We start from the raw sequence: 23,295 nt of genomic DNA, 5'->3' as shown, positions 1-23,295 counted from the left end.
TTCAGGAATTTATTTGTCACTTTACTCTTTATTCTATTTCTATTCTAAATTTAAAAATTAAAACCATTACTTTGCTAATTTGGATTGATTACTATATGTTAATATATAGAAGAATCGAGAGTGAGATTTTTTTTACAGCTAGAAAATGAGAAGTGAGAATTTGTTAGAGAGAGAGAGAGAAAGAAGAGAATTTCTTTTGTGTTTTCTCTTTTTTTTTTTTTTTGTGACTTCTTGTTATATATGTTTGATACTATATAAATAGTTTCTTTACATTTTGCAAGCTATATAATAATATATGCATGATCATATCAAAATACTTATAAGATAATTGATGGATGCATTATTTTGTTGGAGGGAAATGAATAATGATAGTTTGTTGCAAACAGATACATAAAATGATATTAGGAACGGCGCTTTTTTATATATATGAAAGTAAAAGTGATGATATACCTTAACATTGTAATTTTTGGTGTTTTTCAAAAGTGTGGAAGATACACAAATCGGAGAGTCCGATTTCTATACTTCAAATTTTTTAATTTTTTTTAACAGAAATCCCTCGGTCCGATTTCTGTTCTCTCACAAATCCTTCGATCCGATTTCATAAATCCCTCAATCCGATTTTTGTTTATCTAATTAAACGGTTCCACATTTGAGAATAACACCCCGTCAACCTATATTTTGAAAAAACACCGTTGCTACTCCAATATCAAAAACAAAATCTGCACAAGGAAATGGTAGGCTTTTAACTATGACAAATGAATTAACTATAATAGTAGATAATAGATTATCAATGTAAAAAAAAAAAAAATCTATTATTATTTAATTTAATAACATGTTTCTATTTATAAGTTTTTGCTGATTTAGATGATGTATACTTTGATCTTTATATGAAACCTTGTTTTTATATTGACAATAAGTCAAAATAAATTAATAACACATTACGCGAAAGTCTTGTTTCAATATTTATGGAGCATTTAGTTTTAGAAATAATAAATTGCTAACATGCCTAACAATATTTAGATTCAAAACCGGAATTATTCTAGGAACTTTAGTGGAAGAAATCTTATACAAATGTCATGCAGTTCAAGTTAGGTCAAATATGTTGATTAACCACATTATAATCAATATTAAATTACAAGTGCATGCTCATCACATAGACTAATAATTTTTAGGGTAAAGTATATTTTTTGTCCCTGAAGTTTGACAAAAGTTTTAAAAATACCCTTAAGTTTTATTTTGTTTCAATTTTGTCCTAAAAGTTTTCGATTTGCATCAAATATACCCCGAACGACTAATTTTTCAAAAAATTTAAGACCAATTCAACAACAATTTCATAAGAACAACCCTCAACACAAGCAAATCAAGCATAGTTTTCATGCATTATTGTTAGATTGGTCTTAATTTTTTTGAAAATTTAGCTGTTAAGGGTATATTTGATGCAAATCGAAAACTTCTAGGACAAAATTGAAACAAAATAAAACTTAAGGGTATTTTTGAAACTTTTGCTAAACTTTAGGGACAAAAAATATACTTTACCCTAATTTTTATTTTAAGGTAGGCTCATCACATTACTTTTAAATTGAACTTAGACTTAGTTAATCATATAAAATAATATTTGTCAAAGTCAATTTAAATAAACCATACATGTGGGTTTTTTTTTGTTCTTAAGCTTAAATATGAAATAGTAAAGAAAAGGAACCGACACTTGACACATGCATTATGTATATATATAGTTGTTGTATTTTGATGATGCTCCTAAGCTTCTTACTTTTTGTCTTCTTACGTTTTTGTTTTCTTTTTTCTCTATACTATACAAAAGAAGAATAAAGCCTCTAATGTTTCAAATTTTGCATGATTGTTATTTTGTATCCAATTACCTAATCACAATTAAAGTTCAGTTGGAATGTCACGGAATGTGTTGACATCTCAACAAGGAAAACAAGTGGAAGATAAAATACCAACAATTCTCTAACTATAAAATATTGCCATTTGTACTATTTATTATTAATATTAATATATAATTTATAATCCTAAACCTAAACCAAATCAAATCAAATTAAGATAAGGCCTTATCACTAATTAATGGGAAACCCTCTAACTAATTTACCGGGTCAAAGAACATATAGCTCACCAACTGAAAGATACGCACACCAGAAAATTAGTCATTAATAATCACCACACTTTTCATTGGCCACAATGCCTCCAACTCAGATTAGACCCCAGAATTTGATAAATTATAATTTCGAATTTCTTAAGGGGTGTTCAAATCCAAATCGATCCAAATTAAACCGCTCATCTAATCCAATCCAAATTGAAAATCGATTAAAACCGTATTAATTCGGATTTGATTGGATTCTATTTTTTGCAAACCGTTGGATTGGATCGGATTTCGGATCTACTTTTCATAACCGATCCAATCCAATCCAAACCGCACAATGTGCTATAATATTATTATTTTATTATTATATTTACAATTATATTTATAACATGTTCAATTTGTTATACATTTTTCTATTATTCATGTATTATTATTATTTAATAAATATTTTATGTTTAAAATATTATTTATTTATTTATTTTAACTAACCTATAATTTTATTTCTATTGTTATGTTATCGTTGGTTTTTTAAGATATGTTAAGAGTTGTTATGTCATTGTTGATTATTTAAAATTTGAGGTTAAGATTTATTATATGTATTTAATTTTTTTATTTAAAAAACCGCAAATCCAAACCGATCCAAACCGCTTGTAATTGGATCGGATCGGATCGGATTTTCAAAAAAAAGTTCATCCAATCCAAATCGCACCGCATATAAATTAAGCGTTCGAATCGGATGACTTTTTCCCTTAAAACTGAACCAAACTGCACGGCAAATACCCTACTTAAAATTGCCCTTTATTTCATTGAACCATATGTTTTTAATTGTTTTAAAATTTGAATAGAAAAGCATGATTAAGAGAAGAAAATTATGAAGGTTCGCTGGATAATTATTGTTATATAATGTAGCATAATGCCCTACCAAAAACTATATCCATTTTAATGACTGATAAGCATGTGATTTAATGTTAAAATGGGGTTGTATTCATATTATGTTGGGGTCCCTTTTCTAATAATTGTTGACAGAAGTTGAAGGTACGTAATTTCAAACCATATGATATATCATATCATATTATTATTATACTATAAAGAATAGTACTATTTGGCTATTATATCTTACAAGCTACGTTCAATTTATTTACCCCACGTGAAAAGTATCCAAAAAGAGAAATGTCACGAATCATTCTGTATATGCTATACGAAAACGCAAAGTAAATTCTGTTTTATTTTCTGATTGTTAGCTCGGCTGATTTGAACTGAACCTTTATTAAAGCCATAAAAGACTCTTAAATTTCAAGGCTAATGGGTCCATAACTGAATGATTCATATATGTCATAATTTATAGGGGTGTCTATGGATCGGATCATATCCGTAAATCCGCAGTAAATATCCGATCCGTATCCTTTGTGGATCAGATCGTGGATATCTGCTCTACATCCGCGTATCCGATCTGCGGATCCGCAGATTCGCACTATAATAATTAAAAAATAAATAAATATATATATGTTTGGTATTATATTTACTTATTTGTATGTTTTAGTTAGTAATTATTATTTATATATTGTATTATTTTATTTTTGTTATTTAAAAAGAGTTTGATTAAAAATATTTTAGAAATAAATAAGTTTAAAAGTATAAAAGAAATATTTTTATCGAATTCTTTTACATAGAAATATGATTAAAAAGATAAGGTTTAATTATGCGGATATATCCGATATCCGATCCGATTCGATCCACAAATGTGCGGATCGGATCCAACACTAAAAAGTGCGGATATCATATCTGATGGAAATTGTGCGGATCGGATCGAATTTTCGACCATATCCGATCCGCGGACACCCCTAATAATTTAAATATTTTGTAGGCAATAGCAATAATAAAGCTACTAAGAAATGTGCATTTTAAGTAATCAAAAGAGGGTGTCACACCAAATCACTAATTGCCAAGGATAAAGGGTGTGTTCTCCATGTGCCCTTTTGAATAATCCACACTCTGTCAAAACATTCTCTAAGGTAAAATACTTCCATTGTGTTGAGCCTTAAAAAGAGTCTTCATTCATTTTATGCATAATTCATCACATTCTTTACAATGGAAGTCTCAAGCAAGATTCTGAGAAGATCAATCTACACATTCCTTCAAAACTATCATTATTTCACTTCAACAGCAGCATTTCTAGCCATTCCATTCTCACTCTCAATACTCATTTCTTCTTCTTTTTCTTCTGCTTCTTCCTCATCAATCATGCTTCATATATTCAATCACCTCAAGGCTCTATTCTCTGCTGCAGGGTTCCCATCATCATCACAGTTCTTCTCAATTCTCAACCTCAAAGTCTCTCAAACAATCACTTCCTCAATCTTCACCCTTCCATTCACACTCACTTTTCTCCTCATTGCAAAAGCATCAGTAATTCAAGCACTTAGCAATAACCAAAAACCAATCATAACAATTCCACCATCCTTTACTTGTATATTCTCACATTACAAGCCACTTCTACACACTTATTTTCACAACTCTTTCTTTATCCTCTCAGCAAATGCAACTTCCTTTTGCCTTCTTTTCCTGGCCTTCGCCGTCACGGAAGGCCTCGGCTACTCTTCCTCCCTGAGCTGCTCGAGTCTCCTGTCGGCGGCGGGGGCCATTCTCTTCTCGGTGATACTTGCCAATGCACTTGTGATATGCAACATGGCACTCACACTCTCTGGCATGGAGGGAAAAGGTGGATACATGGCGATTCTTAAAGCATGTGTTCTTCTAAGGGGAAGGACATCAATGGCTCTGTTCTTGGCTCTGCCTGCGAATGCAGGGCTGGCAGCCATTGAAGCATTGTTCCAAATAAGGATTGTAAGAAGTTATGAGATTGGTGGGAAGCTGTGGCCTTGGATTGCTTTAGAGGGCATTCTCATCGCTTATTTGTACTCTATTTTCATCATACTTGATACAATTGTGAGCTGCATTTTCTACAAAAGCTGCAAGATAGCAGCATCATTGGTTGATCAAGAAGACCAGAATCTGTTGACTGCTGAATTCACAGGTTACTTGGGGAACAAGAATTTTGACGAGCTACCTTGAGTAACAAGGTAGCATGTTTTTTTTTGTTGGAATTTTCAGATATTCAGAGAGGGAAGAAGGAATTCTTTTTATTCCATCAATTTATTATCATTGTACATTGGATCTTTTACAGTGTGAATAATATATGAAGCCTTCTGTTTATTTATTTATTTATTTCCTTTCATTTTGACTCATCTTCATAATACATCCTCCTAAATAACATTCTTAATTACTTTATTTAGTATTTATGAGGATGTTGTAGAAGATATTTAGGGGATTATACTACTATTATTTAGTGTAATAAGGTGAATAGTTTTAATCAAACAATTGGAAAAGCCTTTATAAACTCATACTATCTGATATAATAATTCAGGCAAACAATTCTGAAGAGTAAACTAGTATAATTGGATAGATACAACACTAATCTGTCTGAATTTTTCACTGTTAAAATCCGTTCAGAGTGCAGGGTACCTATTACACTTTACAAACATCTATAACTTTGGCCTGCTTTTCACTTATATTACAGTTACAGTACAGAGACCTGATTTTCTAATTCTGTTTCTTAATCTGACACCTATACAACATGATCTTAAGTATATCCTACCAAAATCTCTAATTTCTATGTTACATTAGAAAGAATTGGATCCTAAAGTAATGGGGGGGGGGGGGGGGTTACAACTTTGTACAAGGTTTCATGGTACTACTGATGAGATGGATTTTGGTGCTTCACAATCCCAAGGCATGAGGCTCTGGTGCAGGAAGGATGAACGCGGAAGCCGATTTCTTCTTCTTACATCCGTCCATCATATTCATTAGCATCTGAAGAACCCGCGCTGATCACCAGAGTGTGGAGCCATAGATGATGATGATCAATGGAATTCTGATTCAACAACATGCCATCAGAGAATCATCTCAGAAGCTCTCAAAGTGGCTAGCTATTTCGCCAGCCTTAAGAGGCCAAATAGACTTGTCCATCTTGGAAAAGGGAGGATACTTTCTTCTCCTTTGCTTTCTCAGCTTTCTTCCATCTCTTTGTCACCCTTTCTTGGTGTCTCCGCATCTATCTCTCTATCGAACTTCCTCGGTGTCTGGCCATCCATGTCGAACTTCCTCGGTGTCTGGCCATCCATGTCAAACTTCCTCGGCGTCTGGCCATCCATGTCTCTATCAAACTTCCTCGGCGTCTGGCCATCTCCCTTTCTTGGCGTCCCGGCTTTAGCCTTCTCCCTCTCCATTTCAGCCTCTTTCTCCGCTTTCTTCTTATCTGCCTCCGCTTGTTTGACATTTTCATCATGTGATTTTCGGAACAGTCTTGTAAAATTCAAGAGAGTAGCAGTAACTGTAATCAATCAACAATGAAATACATACATTAAGCCAAGGCAAACCAAGTCCTCTCATTGATACAAGAACAAGAGTAAGCATTATTACCTTGCTCAAATGGACAGCGAGCTGGATCCTCACCAAAATATAGTGCAAGTGCATCTGCATTTCTACCCTGTCCACACACAAATTACAAAATCTTTATACATGTCCTATGCATTATTCTACTAGTAATGATGGTTTAACCAGATTACCGCTGAAGAATATAGGTTTGTTACAGATTCCACCTCCGACTCCGCTATAGAAAGGAATTCTTTAAGTGTCTGAAAAAGAATTCTTTGTCATCAATTTTATTATATATGATATGATACAATCAAAGACAAAAAGTGACATAAAAGGCTAAACACCTTACGGAAAACATCAGACACGGGGCCATCAGTTTCAGATGCAGCAAGCTCCTGTTTAAGCTTTTCTAATCCCTTGATGAGTGCCTGCATTTCTTCTGCTAACATCTTCAATTGTATCTGCAAAATTTGGTATCCTAATCAATATATATATGTTGCAATTGCATTATCCATGATGTGGATACAAGAGCCAAAAACAAATCATCACCTTAGTGGCTGCTTCCAGGTTAACTAGGTCAAGGTGAAAATCAAGGAGTGATGGAGACTTTTCAGCCAGGACCTGCAGTTTTAAATAAGCATTTTTTGGTAGATGATTCATCCTTTATTGTACTCTGACAAAATTCTTTAGATTATGCATTGCAAACGGAATTTATACCTTGCAAAGATAATGCATCAGTGTCATTTTACCGGTAGTAGCCCGAGTGTCAGTAAGCTTTAAGAGACTATCCAACTTGAACCCAACTGCAGCTCCTGTACCATGCAAATACAAATATTTTCACACCTACTATCAGTTCAATTTGTGATCATGATTGAAATTGGTTCTAGAAGATAGTTAAAGAACATACCCCTTGCAGTGCCTTCATTCAATGTGTTTCCCAAATAAAGAATTTTCTTCATAATCTCCTTCAGTTTAACTGAATTTCGGACCTATTATCAAAGCAAAATGTACCAGTCCACAAAAATACAAGAAAAGAAAAACTTTTATTAATTTTGTAAGCAAATTATCAAGTACCTCATCACAGGCAGAGTTCACAGTGTTTAAACTGCTCTTGAAGTCTTCAGCCTGCATCAAGTGGAAAAAAATAAAGTGAAGTGAAACAAGAAAAACCAAATTGAAAACAAATTCAGGCAAAACACCTTGAGAATCAGCAAACCTGTGTCCCAAACTGAATCTTGAAAGAGAACACTCTTAATTTTGCCTCCACTCTTGGCACTTTCATCAGCTCCATAAAATACTGAAGCATAACAAGAACATGAAAATATTACACAGGCTGGTCCTTAGCTTGAACTAACAAATACCAAAATAGCCTTTTTTATAAGTCAATTTTTGAAGACACAAACACTTGAATCAATTAGCTTATCAATTAACAGAGGAACCTCTTATAAGTTCAATATATGTTCCCCTCAATGAACAATTTTCTTTTCACGATTACTCTATATATAATGATACATTGGTTGAAAGAACTTATTAACACACCTGTTCACATTTTCCTAAAGCCTCCGGGTCACCAGTGTATCCCTAAATAAGCATAATCAAGATGAACCAAAATTAGAAAACAAAATCCAAGGAATTACAAAAGCTAAGCCTTGTCTATAGGCAATGTGATAGTAATAAGAACATCAAATGCCAGAGAAGCAAGATCCCCTCATTGCCATCATAACAAGATCCAAGAAATTATGCATATATTTTTAATAAGGCCATCACCTTCAAAGTTTCCATCTCCTCTTTAGTAGGACAAAATTTGATGAGATTTTCCACCTGATCACCATCTAACACTGCCTCATCCATGGCTAGCACTGCTGCCTGAGAATATGTATTAAACTTGTTAGGAAAGAAAGCGAAAAATGTACTGGAGGGAGCCTATATGAAAAGAATGAGCTTAATTACCATCATGTCAGGAAGTGGCATCTTAACCTTTGTGAGCATAATTTCAGTATTATAGGCCCTTCGTAAATCGATCTTCAATTAAGAGTACAAATACAGAATTGAATAAGTGAAAACCAAACATGAAAAATGAATTTCGAGAGTATTCATATATAGAAGAAGAGAATACCAACTGGACTTTATCAGTTTTGGGTGCAGCAGCTTTGGATTTGGCAGATTTATCAGCAGCTTTTGGAGCACTTGCAGAAAAAAGCTTCTCCAGCTCTGAAACGTCAAACTCTTGTGCACTAAGATTGAATGTAAAACAAACAATTAATACACTATTAAGGAAAGGATATTGAAATTGAAATTATATAGAGAGAGAATGGAAATTCAAATGATTACGTTTGAAGTTCCGCACTTCTTTGCAATTCTTCCCATAAGCTCCCTTGCATTGCCCTGCTAACCTTACTCCAATGCAAAGGCTTAAAGGGGGATCGTCGAGGCATCGCTGTATTACGTGTGAGCCCACGCCCTCTAGCAGCTCCACCACCTCTTCCCAACGGAGGCGGTGGAGGTCCACCACCTGGAGCACTACCAGGAGGCGGAGGTGGGCCTGGGCCACCAACTCCAGGAGGAGGAGGCGGAGGAGGGCCTGGTCCTCGCGGAGGTGCTCCAGGCATTGGAGGAGGTGGAGGCCCTCCGGGCATTCGAGGTGGAGGAGGTGGCGCTCCTGGCATCGGAGGTGGCGGTGGTGCTCCGGGCATTCGAGGTGGAGGTGGTGGCGCTCCGGGCATTCGAGGTGGCGGTGGTGCTCCGGGAATTGAAGAAGGTGGAGGAGGTGGCACTCCGGGCATTGGAGGTGGCGGAGGTGGGCCGCGGCTTCCTGGAAGTGGTGGAGGTGGTGGCGCTCTGGGCATTGGAGGTGGTGGCGCTCCTGACATTGGAGGTGGAGGAGGTGGCGGAGGAGGTGCTGCTCCACGCACTGGAGGTGGCGCTACATGCATCGGAGGCGGCGGAGGTGGTGGTGCTGCATTTACCCGAGGTGGTGGAGGAGGTGTTGCTCCATGCATCTGAGGTGACGCCGCATGCATTGTAGACGGCGGAGGTGGCGGAGGAGGAGGTGGTGCTGCATGCATCGGAGGTGGCGGAGGTGGTGGTGGTGCATGCGGAGGTGGTGGTGCTGAATGCATTGGAGGTGGGGGAGGAGGTGGCGGAGGAGGTGGTGCTGCAGGCATCGGAGGTGGCATAGGTGGTGGTGCCAAATGCATTGGAGGTTGGGGAGGAGGTGGCGGAGGTGGCGGAGGTGGTGGTGCTGAATGCATTGGAGGTGGGGGAGGAGGTGGTGCTGCAGGCATCTGAGGTGGCATAGGTGGTGGTGCCAAATGCATTGGAGGTGGGGGAGGAGGTGGCGGACGTGGCGGAGGTGGTGGTGCTGAATGCATTGGAGGTGGGGGAGGAGGTGGCGGAGGTGGTGGTGCTGAATGCATTGGAGGTGGGGGAGGAGGTGGTGCTGCAGGCATCTGAGGTGGCATAGGTGGTGGTGCCAAATGCATTGGAGGTGGGGGAGGAGGTGGCAGAGGTGGCGGAGGTGGTGGTGCTGAATGCGTTGGAGGTGGGGGAGGAGGTGGCGGAGGTGGTGGTGCTGAATGCATTGGAGGTGGTGTTGTATGATTCGGAGCTGCCGAAGGTGATAGTGCTGCATGCGTGGAAGGTGGTGGAGGAGGTAGTGCTGCAGGCTTCGGAGGTGAGGGAGGAGCACTAGGTGGCGGAGAAGGTGGGGGAGGAGATAGTGCTGCATGCATTGTCAGAGGGGATATAGCATGCATTGGAGGTTGCGGAGGAGTAGGCGGAGGAGTGGGTGGAGGAGAGGGTGATTCATTCATTGGAGGAGGTGGAGGAGGTTGATTTCTATAAATTGGTGGAGGAGGGCGAGGTAGTGGCATGTGTAGTGCTACACTTAACGAAGGAAGTGATGGTGGTGGTGCTGCTGCTTCGTGTGATAGAGGAAGAGCTGGTGGTAGTATAGGTGGTGCACCACTTGATGAAGCAAGTAGTGATGGTAGTGGTGGTGCTCCACTTGATAACGGAGGGGATGGTGGTGTTGATAGTGGTGCATTTGATGGAGGAGCAGGTGGTTCTCCACTTGATGAAGGAAGTGCTGGTGTTGGTGGAGGAGGTTGTGGTATAGGTGGTGCTCCACTTGATGAAGGAAATAGTGGTGGTGGTGTTTCAAGTAATTCATTTAATGGAGAAGAATGTAGTGGTGGCGGTGAAGCCCTACTTGAAATGGGTGGGGGTAGAGGCCGTGGTGGTGGTGGCGGTGGTGGCGGTGGCGGTGGTGGACATGTAATCAAGGGAGATGGAGGTTGTGTTGGTAGACATTCAGGTAAAAGAGGGGGTGGTGGTGGATTACTATCTACATTAGTGAAGGATGGTAAAGTCAAGGATGATGGTGGTAAAGGTGGTGGTGGTGGAATTTGAAACAATGTAGTGGAGGTCGGCAAGGGAAGATGTCTAGGATCTTCTTGTGTAAAAGGAATATAGAGAGGGGAAGATGGAGGAATTGTTGGAACTCCATATTTTGAAAAAGGTGGTGGTAGTGGTGGAGGTGGAGGGGGTGGTGTTGTTAATGATGGTGGTGGTGAATTAGAAAGGGAGACTACATTTGATAATTCCCCAACTACAGATACGGATGGATAAACAGACTTGTCTCTATGGTCAAAAGATGATATTGAAGGGGGTGGGGGTGGGAGAGGAGGAGGAGGAGGAGGAGGAGTTGTTGTAGGTAGTCTACTAGATAGGGGTGGGGGTGGGGGTGGAGGGGGAGGAGGAGGAGGAGGAGGAGGAGTTGTAGGTAGTCTACTAGATGGAGGTGGGGGTGGGGGTGGAGGGGGAGGAGGAGGAGGAGGAGTTGTAGGTAGTCTACTAGATGGAGGTGGGGGTGGGGGTGGGGGTGGAGGCGGAGGGGGAGGAGTTGTAGGTAGTCTACTAGATGGAGGTGGGGGTGGGGGTGGAGGAGGTACTGGCAGAAGTATTGGATTTGAAGTAAGGTGTGGTTCTTGAGTGGTTGACTCAAGAGGTGGGTCTTTAACTGAAGGTGAGGATGACGATGGAGAGGTAGTATCAAGTTCTATATGTTCTAAAGATTTTGAAGTGCTCCTCCCTTTAGGACTTTTCAACTCAGAAAGATGGGAAATACTATGAGACCTTCCTCGAGGACTCGTTGGTACGTAATGGGGGCTTGACGCTGGATAATATACATGCATTGAATCCTGGTAAGAACCCTTGTTACTTGGAATCCACTTAGCTGCTACACTTGCCTTTGCATGCTTTCCCTCGTGACCATGATGTTCAGGGTGACGTTCATGATGTTCCTGATGATGACGTCTTCCCTCAACACCCTGTTGTTCGTGGTGATGCTTTGCCTCAACACCATGTTGTTCGTGGTTATGCTTTGCCTCATCACCATGTTGTTCGTGACTATGTTGTTCATGATGTTTAATCTTTAACTTGGGAGAATGATGCTTCTTTTCAGTAGATGAATGTAGTTTATGATCAGAATGTGACATAGAAAGATCATGCTTTTCCTCTTTTTCATCAAAATTTTTGTGCATAATTGTCACCTCATCTTGCAAATTCATTTTATCTGCAATTGAATTCGACTTAATCTCCACTTCATCGACAACAATGTCTTTAACCTCATGAGGATCCGAATCTGTCATCTCTTGAAACTTGTATTTGACATCATCAATAACAATGTCTTTAACTATGTTAACATCAGATTCTACCCTTCCAACCTCCTGTTGGTGATTCCCATCATCTGAAGTAGAGGCTTGAGAATCGAATTCTACCTTTTTAACCTCTTGTTGGTGACTCCCATCATCTGAAGTAGAGGCTTGAGGATCAGATTCTACCCTTCCAATCTCCTGTTGGTGATTCCCATCATCTGAAATAGAGGCTTGAGGATCGGCTTGAGGATCGGATTCTACCCTTCCAACCTCCTGTTGGTGATTTCCATCATCTGAAATAGAGGCTTGAGGATCGGATTCTACCCTTCCAACCTCCTGTTGGTGATTCCCATCATCTGAAATAGAGGCTATCCTTTCAACTTCCTGTTGGTGATTTCCATCATCTGAAGTAGAGGCTTGAGGATCGAATTCTACCCTTCTAACCTCCTGTTGGTGACTCCCATCATCTGAAGTAGAGGCTTGAGGATCTGAAGAATCTTTCCAAATGTCTATATGACTTCTATCATCACGGACCATAGGAGAACCAAACTCTCCTCTACCTTCAAGTGCATCAATTGCATTCGTAAAGATCTCTTCCACTTCATAAAACTCATCAGGTGAATCACTTTCACTGTCATTTACATCTCGACTTACGTTGATTGGGGATAGATTATGTACAAGAGCATAAGCGTCCAAGAAAAGCACCTGATGCAAATACGAGTGTGGTTTTAATGACGATGACATAACATAAAAGTAGTAACAAACTTACAATAAATAAAAGGTAAAATTACCTCTGCTTTAAAGTCCTTGGGGAACTGCTCCTTTGAATCCCACACAATATCAATATCGTCACGACTCAAGATCAATGTGTTTGAGCGAACAAATGCAGTATGAAACATTATTCTAAAAATCATTTCCTCGCCAACTAAATCTTCACTCAAATGTATGCATTCAAGAACAACATCCCCTTGAACACGACAATGGATATCAATTTTCACGAGCGTACATTCTGCCTGTGGTTAAAATTTCTTAGAAGACATGATATCGAATGAATTCTCATCAATTGAAGAATAACATAATTTTACATCACCTGCGGGTAGTGTTGAATGAGGGAACCTGGAGTTTCGAAAAGAATGTTAGAGCTACTATTGGCAGGTCTTGTAGGGTCTGGACCATAGACACGAACAATAGGCCTGCAACCTTCTCCACCATCAAACAATGGAAGGTTTCTGAGGATCAAATAGTCCAAAAGCAAGGGCGTTTCTTGTGGAGGCCACTCAGAACCCAAATGTCTTCTGGAAACATACTGGAGATATCTCAACTGAGAAGGTTGGGGATTCAAAGGAGAAAAGAGTCGTAAGACTTCTCTAGATGCTTGCTTGTACATCATTTCAAGAGTCTTCAACTCCCCTGTATACTGCCCCCTGTACAAAAGAAAGCCTGCTAGCATGAACGCCAAGACAAGCCAACCCCCCCTTTCGCAATGCAATAACACCACGTTATGCTGCCCCTCCACAGACAACCAGCTTTCACTTGATCGGAAGAAATGGTGCACCATCTCCAGAGGGAGTAGCGGACAACCCTCATGTTGCCGAGGGTACTCCATAACCGTCAACATGGCAAATTGTGCCAACACATCTGACATCTGGCTCCGCGTTTCCCGGTCTCTGAAATTGAATACCATGATTGAAGCATCTGTAAAGTATTGATTTTTTAGCTGTGCTACTATTTCCCCTATATAATCTCTGTATGCTTCTTCTTCCAACACATTCGCCGAGAAGCAACAGTCAAATACTGAAAAAAATACATAACAAATATAAGTAACATGCTGCACTATGTAATACAAGAGTTCTATTTTCATTATAACCAGAATCTTAAAAATCCAAAGACCTTAAGTGCATATCAGATAAACTAATTCAAGCTGGCAAATACCTTCTTTAGTTTACTAAAATTTAATTGAAGCAGTTATCTTAGAGCATAAATAAATATAGTTGTCTAGGAACAATAGTCTCACAAAGAAAAAATAAATTGAGTTCGATAACATGCTGATGTGTAATGGTCTTAACTTTAAAGCATATCTTCCAGAATTACCACAACCATGGGGAAGAAACAAAGAAAAAAAGAGAGAGAAGGTTCAGTGGTAACATATTATGGCAATAAAGTAGTTGGTGACCAGAAGAAACAAATATCCACATTCAATATTTTATTTCCATTGAAGTCTTTAACCTATATTCCACTTTAAAGAATGCCTTCCAAAACTACAGCAAAAGAAAGAAAAAAAAAAAAAACCTTCAATGAAGAAAGAGATGGAAGTATAAAACACCACATAAATAAATGTTATAAAGCTGGCACATGGTGGTTACAGGAACAATACAGATTTCATATCAAGATGCAGTAACAAATAGACTAACCATTCTATTTATTCAAGATATATATGACTATCCCCTATTCCAGCATATAAATTCTCATTGGGTTGGATTGCTTAACCACAACCAATAATATCATGCTCGAGAGCCAGCAAATTACAGCCTTAAGACTTTTATCAAAATCTATAACTACAAAGCCACCATGCAAACTGTCATTCCAAACTCTACTATCAGACTGCAAGAATCATTCAATGAATAATTGATGTATCATCATATGTTCTGTAAAGTAGTAGTTAAACCCTTAATTAGTATCCGATTCCAGATGCTATCTATCACACTCTGAAGAACCCCATATCCAGCTTCCCCAAACAGAAGAGGGAATGAATGCAACAAAATTCAATCCATTCCATTCTTAGAAGCACATTATAACAATAGCTCTCAACTCAATGGAACATTAGACTCTGCATTGTAATAACTATAACTACCACATTACCATTTACGTATATAAATCTACATACATATGCATTGTTCCAAAATTAACCAAGAACAAACGTAACGTATCAGAAGGAAATGCATCCAAATAAGAAATTGGAAAAATGTAAGAAGGGGAATGCATGCGTACCAAAGACCCTCTCGGAGATCTCAAGGAGTCGATCCGGCGGCTTCCGGTAGAAGAACTTTTTGAACAGCGCCATGGGATGGCGCTGTTTCTTCCCCTCTGGGATCCAAACCGATCAAAATTCCAATCCCTGAATCCAAAATCAATACTCTGGCATTCTATACGACTCGTTTTCCAAATGAATCGCCCAATCTTGTCCAATTTCTCAATATCGATTATGCAAATTAATCATCCCGTACAAAAAGAAGGTGATTATATTAATTATTGCCAACAAATTCTAGAGAGATATAAATATATACATTTGTAAGTAAAAAAGGGGGTTATGAAAGGGTAATGGAAATGGTGAGAGATGATAAATAATAATTAGAATAATAGAGGAGGAAATTGAAGAAAGATAGTGTTGTAGTGAGAAAGGGGAATAATGATGATATGAGTGAGAAGAAGAAGAAGGAAGTGTGACCTAATGTATGATTTTCAACGACGACGACGACGACGAAGAGGACGAGCTGAGGACGATAACATGCAAAAAATGCATGGAAACGTGAAAGAGGAATTCATGGAACACAATGCAAACTGAAACCGTTTTCTGGTGCGCAAACCAGATACCACCTCACCTGCTCCTTCCTACCTCAGATTCCCTTCCACGTGCCATACAATCAAATATTTAATTATCTTATATAATTATCTTATTTAATTATCTTATATAATTATTCCCTTGCACATGACATTATATACTCGTTCTAACCCTCGTCAACATTACTAGCTATCGTGGTAATTAATAATTTCTTCCTAATATAGCTTCCCTTACCATAAATTGAATAGAAATAACACCTCATATTTCTAACTATACTTTTATTTCACTAAAAAGTCATCTAATATAATAGAAATTTACGTGCAATTATTTTATGTAAAATTAATAGTTATAAATCATTAAATAATAATTTAGTCAAATATAATAAATTATCTAATAATTTTTAACTATTAATTTTATATAAAAATAATATTGATCTAGTTGAGAGTTCGAATTCTACTTTGTGCATGTAGCGTTTTATTGATGACATATCACTTAGTCAACACAAAACGTGTGGCCCTGTAACTAAAATGTTGGACTTTCTCAAACGTCTACCTTGATATTTATTATTGCCTATAATTCTTTCTTTCTTTCATGGTGAAACTATAGAGAGTATCTATAATCTAATCATGGGTTTATCACCAAATTATATCCCTCTATAATTACAAATAAAGAATATGATAGAAGTTGGTAAAAGTCACAAATTACAATTACAGTGTGAAGTGTTGGGGAAGAATACATAATCCAAGTTCAATAACAAATTAAAATAGACATATTCGACTTCTCAACCCTAAGGTCCTTAATGTATATTTTTTTCATTTATATTATAGTATTTACTATTAAAAAATATTGGCTAACAATAGGCATGAAAAAGGAAAAAAAAAACAGGGGGACCAAAGCCAAATACAAAAGCTGAAACACATTATTATAAAAGCATACGTCTATATACTTTGTGTTGTGGCACAGCCCATCTGGCCGCGTGGCCGACCCGATCGGCACGCTCCTTTGCCGGATCCGGGCGACTGCTCAGTGGGGCACCACGCGCCTGGGCATCGATCCGAATGCCTTTCCTCCTGGGAGCTAACTCACCTGACAACAGCTGGCAGGGGAAATTTCGCGGAAGGTGGGTCTGCCCATGAGGGACCCACTTCTCCGCCACTTCCACACCCACTGACTTGAGCGTCGGAATGTCCTTGCAGGTGGCACCCCCTTCAACTCCAGGAGTGCTCGGAAAGTCAGCTGCTCACGCTTCTCAGGATCCAGGTCTAGGCTGGGACCCACCTTCACACCCAACAAGCAGCTCTAAACCGTTCGGTAACAAACCTACCGAACACTTTGTAGTATGTAGTGATTAAATGGTATATGTTATTTATAAAATATTCCTATTTCAATATTGTCTCGTGTCATCAACTGAAATAACTGAAATAGATCGACAATCGAGTTGCGGTTTATCCTGCATGTAGGTCAAATTTAAGCTCAAGCTAGTTAAGATCTTACAAGTTATAATCTTTCGCGTGAAATTTTGGTTATCTTCAACTTTTTCATTTAAATCATCTAAAATGGCAATCCTAAAAACATGAGAAAACAGCAGTTTCCAATATATATTAGGATATTAGTAGAATTATGTATCCTTGCTCACTAGGAGTTCCCAGATAATGAAATTACTATATCTGATTCATTTTGGAGCCAAAAATGGCTACATCAGAACCTCAAGCCAGTCACGGCAACTGAAATATATACAAATGCCAGACAAGACTTGAAATTAGATAACAATTAACAATGGCTAATTATAAGAAGGGAGAAGAACTTAAATCATACAGAAAATTTTCATCTATAACCTAAACTAAATGAATAAAATGACCAAAAATCGGATGTTTTAAGTTGATTTGAAAATGCCATGTTCCTCAATTTGTTAGAGTCTCCCAGCTTCCTGGTAACAAATCATGGAGCTAAATACTCCGAGTTAGAACGATTTTGTTGTTCATTTGCTGCTTTTAGCAGTGCAGTTGGAGGATTGGAGATTGCCTTCTTTATATCTAACTTTGCATTTACTTCCCATGCTTCTTAGCTGCAATCGAGGGATCACAGATTATCAAGAAATGCCACACTTCAGTTCTTCTTAAGAGTGGTTTCATTTATGTCAAGTCAAATTATTAGCTTTGGAATAGTATAGTTTGCTTATATTCTTTTTGTCATTTCTAGTCTAAGCACAAAAATGGCAGTAATTATACCAGTAGCTTCTTTCAAAGGTAAAAAGGCAGTTATATACCTCTTTGAAACCATGATCTTCGAACTGTGCGTCGGATATGACGCTCATGTTTTTCTAAGAGCTCATCAACTGTGTGCATCTGAGATAGAAGGGGTCCGGAATATTCAACCTTCTCTCCTTGATCCTGAAAACTCTGTAAGGATGAAATCAAATTAGAATAATGTCTATGCAAGGATAAAATAAAAATGGCGCATCATTCAAGAGTTTGATACAAGCAAGGCAAAGCACAGTGAGGGAAACTACCATAAAATTGAAACATGTTTTATAACATAGATAAAGTGCAACTTACCAGATTACTTCTCTTCGATGCTGAATCTTCTCTATGATAAAGTGCCATAGATAGTTCTTGCGAATGGTACTCATCGGAAGCATCAAATGAATCTGGGCGATCAAACCTATTCCACGGATTCTGCATTGAAATCTTAGATAAGTCAAGTAGGTCGCTGCCCCTAGAGTTGGTGCGCCTCCCAGAAGACTCCTTACTTTCCTGGTTTCTGTTATCCAAATTATTCCTTGATTTTAGTGTAGAAGTTTCTGACAGGTTGAAAATATGTCCTCTCGAAATAGTTCGACAGTGGGATCGAATTGAAGTGTCATCTTTACGACTTTTTGCCCATGCAAAGCCACTTGATGATGAAACTTGTAATGGCCCAGAAAAGGGAATATCTTCTTGAGATGAATTCTTCATATGGGAAGCATCTTCAAGTTTACCACTAGCTGGCTTTTGTTCCTCCTCACCTGTGTTAGCCTTTTGTTCTTGAAGGATGGAAACAGATCTACCATTGACCTTTTGGGAAGCTTGAGTTTGACTTGCCAAATCCTATAATAGCAATGCTAAGTCAGAATTAATTTAACTACCAGACCTTTCCTGCAATCAATGTGTATTTAAGAAGAAACATAATAACGTAAGAAATCAAGAAATACCTCTGCTGGAGTTAGTTTATTGAATCCAAGGGACTTTCTTGATGGCTTTCTTTTTTCAGTTCCACGAGCTCGTCCAGTGACCTTTTTCCTGAAAGTTCATCACAATATGATTTCATTATTAAAACATATACAAATAATGCTCAAAGGGAATGGAAATCGCAAAGCATGAACTTTGTTCGATGTATCTGCTGATATCCAAGCACTGTAGCAGACTTGATCAAAGTGAAATGCACATGCAGATATTCTCGTATACCATATAAGAGATAATCCAGAAGCATTAGAGGAAATATGATCAACTAAACCATTGTTTACCAATAACTATAATGAAGATCAGTGATCAGTTCTCACCTTGACTCCTCTCTGTGTTTTGCATCAATTTCCTTGCTAGGCGGGTACGTCGGCAAGCTTGATGGCTCACATGCATGAGGTTTTGTTTTGAAATACTGAAAGTAGTAGAAGAATTTGAAATCATCTTTCCAAAAATTAGTGTCATAAACACAGTAGATGCATAATGAATAGTTTTATATTTAGGACTAACAGCAGGGAAAAAAGATAACGTGTGCAGATAAAACAAAAAAGTTCAGACAATCAATAAACCAGGAATTTCCAACAAAAATAAAATCAGGCTACCTCTGATGAGAGAGCAGATGCGGCAGTCCCACGCTTGTATGGTTCAACGGAAAGAAGAGTTTGCAGCAGATTTACACTGGAAGAAGGCAAATCTTTAAAGGACTGTCGGAGGCAACTATCATATGCTTGTTGTGGCTTAAACAAAGTCGCATGAGGAAGTCTGGTCTTTTTCCAGTATTCATCAGGCGGGGAGCCACAAAGCTTGAAGATTTTGTGCAATTGTTCAACCTGTATGTGTAACGATGACAATGTGTAAGATTCTCAGAAGAACAGTTCAAACATAGCTTGGGAATTGTCAATCATAATTGATTCATTTTATTAAACTTAATATGCTTAGCATTCATCTCATTTTATTAAACTTAATATGATCAGCATTCATCTGACCCAACTTATATTTGATCAGATCCAATCCAATATTTCTCTTTAATTGCCCTACATTATTTATAAGCATCAATCAATGAGATCAATGATGCAACCAAACAAGCTTTATACCAAAGATGTCCAATACCAAAGCTGCTAGATATCATGAAGTTATGGTAAAAAAATAAAAAAAAAATAAAGTACCTAACCATCAAGTAACTTCTATAAAAAAATAATGGTCTTTAGGCCAAAAGAGAATATTTACAACTTTGTGAACTGATGAAATCTTATAGCCCCTTGCTGGCAATACTTCTTTGCACTTGTAAAAGTAGGTCCAAAATGTTAAAAGGAATCTTATCGGACAAACTCAAGCATTCTTACCTTGAGGGTTGAGGGGTTGTCATATTGTTGTTGTTGTTTTTGTTTTATATCTTTTTATACAATGGCTGAATGGTAAAACTGATGTAAGCTTTTAAGTTTAACAAAGAATCCATTCTATTAAGTTTGCCATCTTCTAGTAACATCTATCAACATAGCGACACTGCTATACTATGCATCATTATAAAATGGGAATTCACATATTTTGAAAGAGCTTGGTACCTCTGTTCTCCCCTGAAGTATAGGTTTCCCAACAAGTAGCTCAGCGAAAACGCAGCCAACACTCCAGAGATCAACAGAAGGGCCATAATCCGTTGAACCCAGCAAAAGCTCCGGCGGCCGATACCACAAAGTGACAACTCGACTGGTGAGGGGATGCCTGTAGGCAGAACTGGAGAAGTTGGCCAATCCAAAATCAGCCACCTTGAGTATCCCTTCATTATTCACCAGAAGATTGGATCCCTTGATATCCCGGTGCATGACACCCCTGGAATGGCAATGCTGGAGACCAGACAACAACTGCTTCATATAGCACTTAATCTGCACACCAAAAATAACCTCCTCCGTCAAACAACTGTAACTACTAAACCTTAGCTACACAATTGTAAATCACATCATAGTATCATCAATTGCTGCAGAATGCAGCTGATTCTGTTAATGCTACAAAGAAATTACAATGAGAAATTCACAATTAGGAAAAAGCAGACCTGAGGTTCGGTAAATTTGACCTGAGGACTTGACAAGAGGCCCGTGATGTCATGCTCCATGTACTCAAAAACAAGGTATATGCTGCATGATAACCTGGAAGTGATCAAGCCCTGCAGCTTTATGATGTTGGGATGATGAAGCCTCCTCAGAATGGTTATCTCCCGCGCCATAAACCGAACACTCTCCGGCTCGAAATTGTCGAACCGGACCTTCTTTAACGCCACTATCTTCCCCGTCTCAAGCTCCCTCGCCCTGAACACGCTGCTATAAGTACCCTGACCAATCTATTCACCAAAAAAAAGCTCAACATTCAAATTTCAGGATAATAAACCATAATTGAGGCCAGTTTTGTATGTTATCATGTGTGGACCTTCTCGAGTTTCTCGAATGCGTCGGCGCGGAGGGGAATCCAGCCGTGGATGGCTTCTCCGGCGACGGCGCTTAGCCAGGCAGGCCAACCGGCGGCGACGTGCTCTCCCTCGACGTACTTGTGGAGGTTTCCGAGCCTGAAGCTGAGGGATTCGCAGGCAGTAGAACTGGTCCTACCTGACTCGCCCAACTCACTCCGAGTCAGAACAGACGAGTCAGTCCTCTCGTTGTTCTTGTTGTTGGTGTCGGAAAAGTCGGCGGCATTGGGGCGGAAGGCCCCGGAGTGGTCGATGGCAGGCGTGACGGAGACCGCCTGCTTGGAGCTGACGCATCCCATAAGGAATTCCGGTCGGGTCGGGTCTGGTTCTGGTTCACTCAGAAGAAGAAGAATGTAGACTTTTTTTTGTTGTGTGTTTACTTAATTGACACCGCCTTGTGCGACAATTGCGGTAGAGAAGAGAGAACCCCCTCTTTATAAAAGGCGAAAACTCAGGTGCAGTCCACTTTACGAAAGTTGATGCCTCAAAATTATTAGATAATTTAATTAATTTGACTAAATTTTTATTTAACAATTCTCAAATATTAATTTCATGTGAAATCAACTTCACCTGAAATAAAAATCCTACGCTTTTAATTTCCATATTTATAAAATAAATAAATAAATACCATTTCTATTTGTTTTATTAGATTGGGTAAATATCGTTAGAGTTGGAAAGGAGCGAAATCAGCGGAGACATAGAAGAATAATGGGAGCACAATTTGCATGGCGGCAGAGGCAGCAGCACCATTGCTATTTTACAATTAAAAACTCCTAACCTCCATTTTGCAAAACCGCGTGCCACCTCACCCATTATCTAATATGTTTGACCAAAAACAATATCACAATTATTATTATATATATACATCTAAGTTTGACTAAAGTCAGTAATAAAAGCATTTTAAAATGTTTGTATTTTGTATAATCAAAATAAATTAATCGAAAACAATATTAAATAAAATAAATTCTGACATTTTTTTTACTTTCTTAAGTTATGATCTCTGTATTTGGTTTCATTTGCAATGTTCACTAACCATGAATTTAAAATTTGAATGTGTTTCTGTTCATACTTCATACACCACCCTTTCCTTTACGAGGCGAGCACAGGTAGCGGATATTTGATTACTCGTCTAAACTCCAAACTTGAATTGAATTAATTAAATTGGTTCTGAAATTTACGGGTAATCGGATTTAACTCGAACCAAACCAATGATTATTGTTAGTGATTGGTTCGGATATCGATTTTGGGGGTGCGGAATCCGAACTAACCCGCGAATCCGATCATATATTAATTAAATAAAGAAAAATAAAAATATATATATAACTTTTCCATTAGACAATGATTATTCATTATTAATATGTTTGGATTTTAATGAGTTTAGTTTTTTAATGTATTTAGTGTTTAACATGTTTGGATTATTTCTATTGATATTACATGTTTATTATACTTGTTGAAATTTTAAGATAAAAATTTGGTTTTTTTTTTATGAATTTCAAAATCATCGGGTACCCAATTATCCGAACCGAATCAATCCGTTCTTAATTGGTTTGGTTTGGTTCGGATATATTTACAAAAAAATGCAAATCCGAACCAAACTGAACCAATTATATTTGATCGATTCGATTCTAATTTTATTATAAATCCAAACCAAACCGACCCGTGCTCACCCTAGTTTCCTGCCACCTAAGATATAGATTAATAGCTACACTTTGTCATTGTAATTATGTCAGTGATATAACAAATTAAATATATTTTCATTTTCATTTTTGTTCATCTTTTAATGTTCTAATTTAACCAAAATATTTTAAAGTTATGTACCCAAAAGGTGACATGGGATTGGCACGCGAAGGAGGGTACACAATGCAAACTAAAGA

The 23,295-nt window shown here is 38.1% G+C and overlaps 3 protein-coding genes across 4 annotated transcripts; 1 reads left to right on the top strand and 2 right to left on the bottom strand.

Moving 5' to 3' along the window:
- Positions 1-4,062: 4,062 nt before the first annotated feature.
- On the top strand, positions 4,063-5,311 carry LOC148561239 (uncharacterized). Its single transcript, XM_088491480.1, has one exon. The coding sequence runs from the start codon at positions 4,187-4,189 to the stop codon at positions 5,168-5,170; it is 984 nt and encodes a 327-aa protein (XP_088347606.1). The 5' UTR covers positions 4,063-4,186; the 3' UTR covers positions 5,171-5,311.
- A 511-nt stretch (positions 5,312-5,822) lies between these two features.
- LOC107619883 (formin-like protein 20) lies at positions 5,823-15,250 on the bottom strand. Its single transcript, XM_088490705.1, has 20 exons — positions 15,178-15,250; positions 13,280-13,983; positions 12,981-13,202; positions 12,724-12,894; positions 12,003-12,312; positions 11,325-11,558; positions 8,864-11,120; positions 8,649-8,766; positions 8,483-8,554; positions 8,300-8,398; positions 8,072-8,113; positions 7,749-7,829; positions 7,607-7,657; positions 7,440-7,521; positions 7,250-7,344; positions 7,082-7,153; positions 6,877-6,993; positions 6,724-6,792; positions 6,578-6,644; positions 5,823-6,488 (listed from the first exon to the last, which is right to left on the bottom strand). The coding sequence occupies exons 1-20, from the start codon at positions 15,248-15,250 to the stop codon at positions 6,163-6,165; spliced, it is 5,262 nt and encodes a 1,753-aa protein (XP_088346831.1). The 3' UTR covers positions 5,823-6,162.
- Positions 15,251-17,322: 2,072 nt separating this feature from the next.
- On the bottom strand, positions 17,323-22,239 carry LOC148561238 (protein IMPAIRED IN BABA-INDUCED STERILITY 1-like). 2 transcript variants are annotated; one of them, XM_088491294.1, is made up of 10 exons: positions 21,987-22,239; positions 21,385-21,853; positions 21,014-21,298; positions 20,529-20,846; positions 19,569-19,796; positions 19,287-19,381; positions 18,939-19,026; positions 18,304-18,834; positions 18,015-18,147; positions 17,323-17,813 (listed from the first exon to the last, which is right to left on the bottom strand). In XM_088491294.1, exons 2-10 carry the CDS (start codon positions 21,718-21,720, stop codon positions 17,794-17,796), a joined length of 2,034 nt encoding a protein of 677 aa, XP_088347420.1. In that variant the 5' UTR covers positions 21,721-21,853; positions 21,987-22,239; the 3' UTR covers positions 17,323-17,793. The 2 variants fall into 2 exon arrangements, with proteins under 2 accessions (XP_088347420.1, XP_088347422.1); XM_088491296.1 differs by lacking the exon at positions 21,987-22,239 and having other exon boundaries at positions 21,385-21,858.
- Positions 22,240-23,295: the final 1,056 nt, after the last annotated feature.

Source organism: Arachis ipaensis, chromosome B6, assembly GCF_059453495.1.
Source record: "Arachis ipaensis isolate K30076 ecotype BB chromosome B6, ASM5945349v1, whole genome shotgun sequence".
Taxonomy (NCBI): domain Eukaryota; kingdom Viridiplantae; phylum Streptophyta; class Magnoliopsida; order Fabales; family Fabaceae; genus Arachis; species Arachis ipaensis.
This window is presented reverse-complemented; position numbering and strand designations above follow the sequence as displayed.

Bases quoted from the DNA above. Each gene is read 5' to 3' on its own strand.
- LOC148561238 (XM_088491294.1), bottom strand. From the start codon at position 21,720: ATGGGATGCGTCAGCTCCAAGCAGGCGGTCTCCGTCACGCCTGCCATC. The intron at 20,847-21,013 runs GTCTGCTTTTTC...TTTGGTGTGCAG, and splicing joins TCAAATTTACCGAACCTCAG to ATTAAGTGCTATATGAAGCA. The intron at 17,814-18,014 runs GTATATAACTGC...CCTCGATTGCAG, and splicing joins AAGATCATGGTTTCAAAGAG to CTAAGAAGCATGGGAAGTAA.
- LOC107619883 (XM_088490705.1), bottom strand. From the start codon at position 15,250: ATGGCGCTGTTCAAAAAGTTCTTCTACCGGAAGCCGCCGGATCGACTC. The intron at 12,895-12,980 runs GTAATTTTACCT...TATTTGCATCAG, and splicing joins CCAAGGACTTTAAAGCAGAG to GTGCTTTTCTTGGACGCTTA. The intron at 6,489-6,577 runs GTAATAATGCTT...GATTGATTACAG, and splicing joins TCGCTGTCCATTTGAGCAAG to TTACTGCTACTCTCTTGAAT.
- LOC148561239 (XM_088491480.1), top strand. From the start codon at position 4,187: ATGGAAGTCTCAAGCAAGATTCTGAGAAGATCAATCTACACATTCCTT.